Below are 11,205 nucleotides of genomic sequence, written 5' to 3' on the forward strand. Positions count from 1 at the left end.
AGAGCATGCTGTCATTTGTAAATTTATGGGTATTTGGCCATCTGAAAGGACTCTTTGTCATTGGATCAGACAACAATGGAAGCCGAGAGGGGATGTTAAGCTTCATTTGGGAGCCAAGGGCTTCTTCACAGTTGTTTTCTCCAGCCTAGAAGATAAGGATAGAATTTTTGAGGGTGGTCCTTACTTTCTGGCTTCAACTGGTCTGTATATGCGACCATGGAAACCAAACTTCACCCCAGAAAAAGAGTCTTTCACCCAAGTCCCAGTTTGGATACGATTGTTCTCTCTCCCTATAGATTATTGGGGTCTAAATGCCTTGAAACAAATAGGTGACCAGTTGGGAACATTTATCAAGGCCTCAGAAGCAACATTGCAAAAGAGATATACATCCTATGCCAGAATTTGTGTTGAAATGGATGTTTCCGGGGCACTGCATGAGGGGCTCTGGCTGGAATACAGGGACGAGGATTATTTTCAGGCCATAGATTATGAACAGATTCCCTTCCGTTGTCGCAAATGTCATGAACATGGGCATCTGATGAGAGATTGTCCTCTGATTCGGAAGGAAGCAGAAATCGATACAACACAAGCTCCCAAAGACAAAGAAACCTTCATAAAGCCCAAGTCTAGATAGAGAGCAAATAGAAGGAAGAACTTTAAAGGTAATATAGAAAGAAACAACCACAGCAACCCTTTTTTGATCCTAGATCTTGAAACAGATTCAGAGGACAAGTATAAAACCCTAGCATCAGATGCAGGGCAGGATGAAAAGGAAGAACCACCTAGGGAAGGAACAGAAGAAGGGGATCTCAACAATGAAGTTCAAATGCAGGAGAGAACAGAGGAAACAGAGGAAGAAACTGACATGCTTACCAGTGACGGCGGGAGCGAGGATCAAGAATGGGAAGAGGCGCTAGCCAGGGAGGGAATGAACCTACCAGTAATTGCTGAGAACTGGAAGGCCCGAGGAATAGAGAATGCACCGGAAGAAGAAATCAGGAAGGTAAACGACCTGTTCATAGCAAGGCAAAAAGCAGAATTAGAGAAGCAGAACAGGAAGCTAGGTATAGTGAAAGGCAACAGCTTCCATTCGAAAAGTCTCTTATGGAAATCATCCAGCTCGAAGCAGAAGAAAAGAAGAGGCCGTAGAACTAGTGGTGAAGTTCTACAGGAGCTTGGCATGATAATGATAAATTCAGGGAAGATGAAGGCGCTTAGCGCCTTCCAGTCCTTCCAATGAATATAAGTTAAATATGAAGATCATCTCATGGAATGCGAGAGGGCTTAACAGCCCGGCAAAACACAGGATCTTAAAGAGAAAAATCCAGAAATACAAACCAGAGATCATGTTTTTACAAGAAACTAAATGTAGCAGCTCTAATATCAACAATCTTTGTAGAAAGCTTGGAAGGAATTTAGAAGTTTTAGAGATTGAGAGCCAGGGACGAGAAGGAGGTCTAGCTACTATCTGGGACACAAGAGAAATCCAGATTGTATCAGCCGAGGCGAACAAACACTTCTTAGCGGTGGTTTTTCAGCCTACAGGTAACTCTGGTTCCTTCCTTTGTGTCAACATTTATGGTCCTCAAAAATTAGAAGACAAATTAAACTTTCTGAACTCATTAATTAAACTAATTGAGAGATATCCAAGATCTAAATGCATATTGGGGGGTGATTTCAGTATGATAACCAACCTTCTGGAAAAGAAAGGGGGTTTGAGGAAACTCAATAGAGATGCGGAAGCTTTTACAAGGTTCATTGAAACCGTCAAAATGGTAGATATATACCCCAAAACCGGTATGTTTACTTGGAACAATAGAAGGGGGGGAGAGAGGCTGATAGCTTCGCGCTTAGACAGATTTTTAGTCTCAGAAAGCATCATATTGGATGGCATAACAGCAGAATCAGATATCCTTCCTAGTGGAGGGTCGGATCATTGGCCGATCTCGCTTACTGTTGAAGTTCAAGGGACTCCAAGGAACAAACCTTTCAGGTTTGAAAAATTCTGGTTAGACCATCCTGACTTCCTCAAGATGGTAGAGAAGTGGTGGGCTGAGCCTCTGGAGGCAAGAGGATCCAAAATGTTCAATCTCCAAAAGAGGCTGAAATCAACCAAAGAAAAAATCAAAGAATGGAACCGAACAGTTTTTGGGAATATTTTCCAGGAAAAAGCCATTCTAGAGGACAAACTGGAACAAATTCATAAAGAGGGGGCAGCAGGCAACCACAGTGCCGAAGCAATGGAACAGGAAAAAGTTCTCTCTCAGCAATGGCACAAAAGATGCATTCAAGAAGAGACACTTTGGAAACAGAAATCTAGAATCTAGTGGCTTAAAGAGGGGGAGCAAAATACAAAATTCTTTCACAGGTCGGCTCTAGATCATAGAAATGTTAACAGGATTCTTGAGTTGAAAAACAATGCAGGGGAAACATTAAAAAATCACAATGATATATCTGCTCTACTATCGGATCACTTCAGCTCAATTGCACAGGAACCGCCCACAAACAGAGAGGAAGCCATAAGGGAAATAACAACAGCCATTCCTAAATCCATTACCTCAGATCAAAATTGGGCCCTTTGCAGAGAAATCTCGCTGGAGGAGGTGGAGGAAGCAGTCCAGAGCATGCCTAATGATAAAGCACCAGGCCCAGATGGATTTACCATCAACTTCTACAAGGCTTGCTGGAAAACTGTTAAACAGGAGGTATGGGAGGTTGTGGAGGATTCCAGACGCTCAGGTACCATTCTAAAATCCCTCAATTCCACCTTTTTAGCGCTTATTCCCAAGGTTGAAGAAGCAAAGACACCTGATAAATTCAGACCTATTGCCCTTTGTAATGTTATCTATAAAATTATCTCGAAAGTCATAGCTAACAGACTCAAGTCGATTCTTCCTGGTATCATATCGGAAGAGCAGTCGGGGTACGTTGAGGGTAGGCAAATTCTAGATAACATCTTGCTAGCGCAGGAGATGATTCATTCACTGCATTCGAGAAAAGAAGCAGGCATGTTGATGCAATTAGATTTATCAAAAGCATATGACAAAGTTAGCTGGAAGTACCTTGAAGCTGTTTTGGAGGCATTTGGTTTTTGTAGAACCTGGATCAAATGGATACTTGCTCTCATCAAATCTCCAAGATACTCTATCCTTGTCAATGGTGCTCCCTCAGCTCCTTTCACACCCTCGCGGGGAATAAGACAGGGGGATCCCCTTTCCCCTTTCCTATTCGTTATCCTAATGGAGGGCCTAAGCAGATTTATAGCTAAGAAAAAAGCTGAAGGATCTATAAAAGGTCTGCAACCAATCAGATCGTTACCAGCCACAACTCATCAACAGTTCGTGGACGATACCATGTTACATGGTACCCCCACTGTGAAGGAGGCCATGGCTTACAGGGGTATCCTTGATCTCTTCAGCCAAGCCTCTGGCATGGAGATAAATTTTTCCAAATCCACAATCTTTTTTTTCAACACTCATCCGGCAATTCAAGCTCACTTATCCCAGCTTCTCGGATTCAGAATCGGGTCCCTCCCTTCAAAATATCTAGGGGCCCCCTTGACTTTGAAACCTTGGCAGAAAACTCACTGGGAGAAGGTTCTTGCCAACATGGAGAAAAAATGCAGGCATTGGACGAACAGAGCCCTTAACCTGGCGGGTAGACTTATCCTTACCAAGGCAGTGTTGCAGGCAACTCCGCATTATTTACTTTCTATTCTTCCAGCTCCCAAGGGTGTCTTGCAACAAATGAGAAACATACAGAGATCCTTCTTATGGAATGGGAATGGGGATAAGAAGAAATGGGCTTTAGTGGCTTGGAACAAGCTTTGCCAGCCAAAATCTAAGGGGGGGCTAAATTTAGTTGATCCATCTGTGGTCAACAGAACCTGTGGAGCTAAAATTTGGTGGAAATGGATCAAAGAACCCAATTTACCCTGGGCAAGGCATTGGAGGGAAAAATACACTCCAGACTGTGATACTCAGGATCTCATAAGACTACAGGACCTCCCGGAAGGATCGTCAATATGGAACCACGCCAGAAATAACAGGAGCTTAGTTCAGGAGAATAGCTTTTGGGAGATTCGTAATGGAAGGCTTGCCATGTTCTGGGAAGATGCATGGCAGCAACTCCCTAAACTGGACACCCCAGAGCTTGCTATCCTCAAGAGAACAAGTCAAAACGAGGGTCGATACAGAGTCAATCAATATTGGACCCAAAGCAACAGGGATCCGATATGGAGGGATTGGATCAATTTAAACCCTGGGAATACAGAGGAGAACGACGAGCGTCTTCAGCAATTCAATGAGAGAATCCGCAAAAGAAAGATTCGAATAACTGAGGAGGATGATAAACTAAGATGGGGTTTAAAGGGTAATGGTAATTTTTCATTAAAAGAAGCTAGGGATTTAATTCAAGAGGAAGAACAGGTAGAAGTAGTGCCATGGCATAGCAAAGTGTGGAACAGTCTATTCTGGTCGAAAATCAGGACCTTCCTCTGGCTTTTAATGAGAAACAAGATTTTAACTTGGAACAACCTATGCAAGAAGGGTTTCAGGGGACCCTCAAGATGCCATATGTGCTTCGTCGAAGAGGAATCTATAAACCACCTGTTTAATGCTTGTGAATGGGCTAATCAGTTATGGAGCTGGATGGAAGGAATTATCAGGAGTTCTGACCGGGATAGAGAATCCATTCACAGAACCATCCTGAACTGGAGAAAAGACTTCTCCAGTATTCACAGAGTCAACAGCATATGGAAGTCTATTCCAGGCTTCCTTCTATGGTCAATTTGGAAGGAACGCAACCGCAGAGTTTTTCAAGACGAACACAGGAATATTGAATTCTCTAAAGATAACATAATAACTAACATACAACAGCTAATTCAAACTAAATGCAAAAAAGACTGCAACGAGAAACCTTCAGCTCAAGACTTACGCATTTTGAAGTGTTTTCGTCTGGAAGCCTCCAGCAGCATTGCAGCTTCAAGATACAGAGCGCAACCATCCTCACAGAACGAAAAATGGCAGAGGCCGCCGGAAGGGGGAATGAAACTAAATTTTGATGGGGCCTCGAGGGGCAATCCTGGCATGGCAGGAATTGGAGGTGCTTTACGTGACCAGCATGGAGAAATTCGGCACATATATTACAGAGCGCTTGGGGAGAGCACTAATAATGAAACAGAATTTGCAGCGCTCGAACATGGTCTGAGAATTTTAAAATCCCTTCAAATCTGCAATGTAATTGTGGAAGGGGATTCTGCTCTGGCCATTTCAACAGCTAAGAGAATTCAGGGAGGAACCAAGGCGAACAAAGCCACAAAGCATTGGCGGCTAGCCAAGGTGACGGAGAACATCGCAGAACTATTAGCTGGAATGGGAGGCTTAGTGTTTCATGCGGTAAGACGTAAGGCGAACGGGTTGGCGGACTACCTTGCGAACTGTGGCATGGACGATCAGGACAGGGGATGGGACAGCTGTTGGGAGGAAGTGAACTGCCCGAACCTGAAGACGAAATGCTTACAGCTGGCACAGCAAGATCTCCACGATACCGACCGGGCTTGACCGGCGTCGGTGCCTATTTCCGGGACCGCAATCTTGAGGCTTCCGGTAACAGAATGGGCTCTAATCACTGTTTTACAACCCGGCGGATTCAACTCGGAAACGGCCGAGTCATACCGAGCCAGCAACATTTTTTATGACCCGGCCAGCAACCCGGCTCGGTTGACCGAGTCAACTATGACTCGGCCGAGTCATAGTTGACTCGGTCAACCCGGCCGGGTCCGTATTGACTCGGCCGAGTCAATGAAACGACGGCTGGGCAGCGTAAAACATGAATTTTATTCACTTTTTTTGTGATTTTTGGTAAAGTTAAAATCAGTTTATGGATTCCAAAGGGTTATGGTAAATTGTTAAGTGCTTTTGGGGTCCATTTCCCCCTCCCAAACCCTATTTAAGACAGCCAAATGCTCTCATTCACTCACAACAGTCTTATGCATTTGAGTGAGAGTCTTCTTTGAGAATTAGTGAGCAGTTCTTGAGCTTGTTTTGGAGCAGCAGTGAGGAGTCTTGGAGGAGCATTGTAGCTGGAGTGAGGAGCTTCTTGGGCAGCCATTTGGAGCAGCATTGAGGAGCTGATTTTTGGAGCAAGCTTGAGGAGGCAGTTTGTGCCTGGAGGTATTTTTTTCCACCTCTACAAATCTGTTTTTGCTTAGTAAATTTTAGGTGCATATCAAGAAAGCTTAGAGAGTGTTTTTTGTCAAATAAATGAACATTGAATCAATTTTTTTATTTTTTTTTCATTTTCAGATTGTTTTCCTAGTCAAAAAATGGCACCTAGAGCAAAAGATCCTGCTTGGGCATATGTTGAAATGGTTGATAGTCAGATGTGTTGCAAGTTTTGCCATAGGAAAATTAAGGCAGGTCCTGGGGGGATTCATAGGCTGAAACAACACTTGGCAGGGATTAAAGGCCAAATTACCGCATGTCCCTCTGATGAAATTGAGGAGATTAGAAAGAATTTGTTGGCCAGCTTTGAAAAATTTAAAGAAGATAAGGCTAGGCAACAAGAGACACAGGCTGAGATTGGAAGGAAGAGGGAGATACAAAGAATGATGGCTACCAACCCCCACTATGATTTTGAGGGTTCTTCCTCTATCCCTCAAACTGAGGCATCCAACCCTTTCCGTTATGTTCCTCCCTCTTTTGGTTCTGTTCAAGATAAGGGAAAGGGTAGAATGAAGGGTGATGTGACTATCAAAAGTTATTTCACTCCCTCCTCTCCATCAGATGCACATGGTCTTGAAGTTAGTAAAGGTCAAATTCAGCCCACTTTAGATGACCATTGGAATAAAGAATTGAGGGAGACTGCTTGTGACTACATAGCTAGATGGTGGTATGATGCTGATATCCCCTTTAATGCTGCTCGTTCACCATATTATGAGCCTATGTTTGATGCCATACATGCTGCTGGAAAAGGCTTCAAAGGCCCTACTATGCAAGAGCTAAGGGGGTTTCGTTTGCAGAAAGAAATTCAATCCATTAATGAGTATTTGCAAGAGTTCAGGGACTCATGGGCAAGAACAGGGTGTACCATCATGTCAGATGGATGGATTGATCAAAGAAACCGTACCATCATAAACTTTCTTGTCTTCTGCCCACAGGGAACCATGTTTTTAAAATCAGTTGATGCATCTGATAAGGTAAAAGATGGCCACTTGTTGTTTCAGCTATTGGATGAGGTTATTGAGGAGGTGGGGGTGGCTAATGTTGTTCAAATCATCACAGACAATGCCTCTAACTATGTTCTTGCTGGTAAACTGTTAGAGGAAAAACACAAGACCATCTTTTGGACCCCATGCGCTGCACATTGCATAGACCTCATGCTTGAGGATATTGGAAAACTAGATTGGGTCAGAAACACTGTAGATAATGCCAAAAGCATAACAAAATTTATCTACAATCATACACTGGTTTTGAGTCTCATGAGGAAACACACTGGAGGCAAGGATATTATTAGGCCTGCCATCACTAGATTTGCTACACATTTTTTGACATTGCAATCTATGCTTTCCCAACATAGAAACTTGCAAAAGATGTTTTCCAGTGATGAATGGAATCAAACCAATTGGTCTAACAAACCAGAAGGCAGAGAATTGAAAAGGAAAGTCCATGATGAAACTTTTTGGAGAAAGGCAGCAGAGATTGTGAAGCTTGCTGAGCCACTAGTTAAGGTGTTGCGGTTGGTGGATGGGGAAAGGTTGGCTATGGGCTTCATTTATGAGGCTATGGATCAAGCAAAGGAGCAAATAAAGACAGCATACAAGGATAGAGTGGCAAAGTATGGGCCCATTTGGGCAATCATTGATGAAAGATGGAACAATCAACTCCATCGCCCTATACATGCAGCTGGGTATTTTTTGAACCCACGGTATCATTATAGAGCTAAGGAGTCAGGAGCTTTGAGGGGGGAGGTCAGAGATGGACTGGTTGATTGCATTGAACGCATGATCCCATCGGAGTCTGATCAGCTGCAGATACATCAACAGGTCACATCCTTCAGCAATGCAACAGGTACCTTTGGGAAGAACCTAGCAAAGATTGCAAGAGAAGCAGATGAGCCAGGTAAACAAAAATTTCAATTTTCAATTTCTTAATGGTTTTACAGTTTTACTTTTTTTATTAAAGACTAAAGTTTGTTAAATCATTTATAATTTGAAAGTTAGATATAATTTGTAATTTTGTTGAGCTTCAGCCTTCATCTAACTCATAATTCATTACACTCCTATGTTTTTTGCAGCACAATGGTGGGAGGCCTTTGGTGGCCAGTGCCCTCAATTGCAAAAGTTTGCAATTCGTATTTTGAGTCAAACTTGCAGTGCATCTGGGTGTGAGCGCAATTGGTCTGTCTTTGAGAGGATTCACACAAAGAAGAGAAACCGTTTGGAGCAAAAACGGTTGAATGATCTAGTTTTTGTCCAATACAACCTTCGGCTCAGACGGAACCAATTGCTGAACAAAAGACCTGATTCAGATCCCATTGTGTTGGAAGACATTGATCCAACATCAGATTGGGTAGTGGAGAGTCGTGCACCAGAGTTTGATCCTGATGAGGATCTTGATGAACTTGAACTGGGTCTGGAACATCAACTTCAGCCTGTTCAGTTGAATGCAGATCCCGATCCACCAGCCTCAGTCTCACAGCCAGCAAGGACTCCGAGGAGTAGGACTCCAGTTGTAGGTGCTTCCTTTGCTCAGCCATGACAGAAGCGCAGCCACATATCTACTCTATCTCAGCTTGCATCTGTTGCACAGCCTGCTAGTGGTACTGGCACCACTTCTACAGTTGCAGTTGGAGACGATGATGATGAGGAGGAGGCATGGGGCCCCTTGTCTGACTCTGATGATGATGATGAGTCTGATCCAGAGATTGGTCGAGATGATCTTGGCTCCTCTGGCAGTAGCTACTAGCCAGTAGTACTAGTATTGGAGTCTGGTCAGCATCACAGTTTACTTTTGTTGTAGAGGCCATTTCTAGCCTCCTTGGTTATTTGTATTTTGTTTTGAGTCTTTGATCATGTATGACAGTTGACTATGTATTGCCATTGGGTACCATTTTGATATAATGGATTGGTTCATGAGCCTACTTTGATCATATGTTGTCTTCCATCTATATTATAATGCTGTGTGTTTGGAAACATGAATGAAAATCTTTAAAATTATGTTTAAAATATTTAAAATTATGTTTTTTTTATAAAAAAAATAAATATTTAATGTATTTTTTACAACGACCGAGTCATTGAAATCGAGCCGGCCGAGTCATTACCGAGTCGGAGTCGGAGTCGGAGTCGATCCTCGGCCGAGTCGGAGTCGGAGTCGGAGTTGTAAAACATTGGCTCTAATCAAGGGAGATGGACGACAAGACAGATGCGGCGGTGGCCATTATGGCAAGAGAAGGCCAAATATGGAAACTATCAATTTGGTTCATGCCACGAGGGCCTCTGCAGAATCCACTTGCGAGGAAAGGACAGCTGGCTCAACCGTAACGGGGAGGCATGCAGCTACATTTATGTTAGGTCAGGAAGGAGATGTGGGTTTTGTGTGGATATCTTTCGTATTAATAACGAAAGTACCTCCACTCTGCAGCGAAAGGAAAAGAACATAATGGGAAATTCTTTGGACAACAGCTATTTAACGGAGAGCAGCAGCTCTGGCTCGCTCACCTCTGTTTATAGCACTACGAGAGATTACTACTTCCCTGCCCGCAGAAGAATTCACAGCGACAGGGTCAGAGTGTATAGCATGGAAGCGGGGAGCTGCAGATGTTCGGCGGCCCAGCAGGATCTTCGGTTTGCACAGAATATGTATGAAACCCGAGCAGCTACCAGGAGCAAACGTAAAATTGCGAAACTGGAAGCTGCTGTAAAAGAGGAAGAAGGCCAGCGTCCGGAAGGGTTCATAGCGGAGGAGGTTGATTGGTTGCATGACCCGGGAACTCCGTCCAAAAGAGCAACTCAGTATGTCCGAACGAAAGCGAAGAGCTGGCGAATCAAAACTCTCCTTGCGAAGGCCCTGGAATCAAAGAAGGACAGGAAGCGACCAGCTGGGAAAGGGAATTCTACTACGGAGGAGCAGTCTGCTAATTTCCATGAAATCCATGAGTCGCTGAGTCGCAGAATCTCTACAGTGCATGATGCTGTGGAGACCGTGAACAAGAAACTGACCCTGCTCATCAAGCTCCTGCGGCAAACTCTCAGCCCGGACCCCCTGATACAGGAGCAAAAGATGAAGGAGGCTCAGGAGTTCCAGTCCATGCAAGACATGCAAGCCAGGGTGGACAAGCATGTACTGGAAGTGGGCCTAGACACGGTCAGTCGCATTGGCGGTTTTCCTCGCCCCGGCGGTTTCCCTTAGTTGCTTTATGGATGTGTTATGTCTTCTGTCATGTGCCTCGACGTTAGGATGGTTAATTATGTTTCTCTATATTTCTGTTATTTTCATGGCTTCGGCCTTATGCATGTTAGTAATGTCACTCTATCTCTGTCCAAGTTTTGATAGTGTCGTGGCTTCGGCCTTATGCTCGTTACTAATGTATTTCGGTCTCTATAAGAGTAAGCCGCCCTGCGTGGTGTGCAGCTTAGTTTTGACAGTTAAGGGCTGGTCATCAGTATGTTTTCAATGGTAAATCTTGGAGTCGTTCTGCTACGGCAGACCTTTTTGTAACATATTTTGTTTATATAATATACATATCTGACTTACAAAAAAAAAGAAATCTGGTGGCATCCATGCTTGTTTAGGGCCTACTGATCCAATGAGGATTATGGTAAAGCCTGGTAGTATTGATGAAGGTGAGGTGGTTTAGCCTTGGGAAGCCTTAGTTGATTTTGGTTGTGAGTCCTACATTCATGCTCGGAATATGGCACGAGGGTGATTAGCTGAAAGAAAGATTTGGTTAAGCCAATCTATGGTTGAGTGGTTCGTGGAAGTCCCGAACCTGGTTGGCATATTCATTCATTAATAATAACTACTTCTCCTTGGTATTTTATGTGTAAATGTGTTGGTTCATATGTGGATGTTATGGTTGTTATATCCTTGTTATTTCTATTGGTTATATGTTGCTGATGAGTATGTTTTATGACAGACTTGATGTATGGCTCTTATCATGTTTTGATTAGCAAATGAATTAACAATGAATACCTATTGTGTTAAG

The 11,205-nt window shown here is 43.5% G+C and overlaps 1 protein-coding gene across 1 annotated transcript; it reads left to right on the plus strand.

The window, feature by feature from the left end:
- The first annotated feature begins 1,253 nt into the window (after positions 1–1,253).
- Positions 1,254–5,561, plus strand: LOC149254191 (uncharacterized). Its single transcript, XM_089454718.1, has 2 exons — positions 1,254–1,545; positions 2,425–5,561. The coding sequence occupies exons 1-2, from the start codon at positions 1,254–1,256 to the stop codon at positions 5,559–5,561; spliced, it is 3,429 nt and encodes a 1,142-aa protein (XP_089310844.1).
- The last annotated feature ends 5,644 nt before the right edge of the window (positions 5,562–11,205 follow it).

Source organism: Pinus tabuliformis, chromosome 7 (genome assembly GCF_031772625.1).
Source record: "Pinus tabuliformis cultivar Carrire ecotype Pingquan chromosome 7, CPIR1, whole genome shotgun sequence".
Taxonomy (NCBI): domain Eukaryota; kingdom Viridiplantae; phylum Streptophyta; class Pinopsida; order Pinales; family Pinaceae; genus Pinus; species Pinus tabuliformis.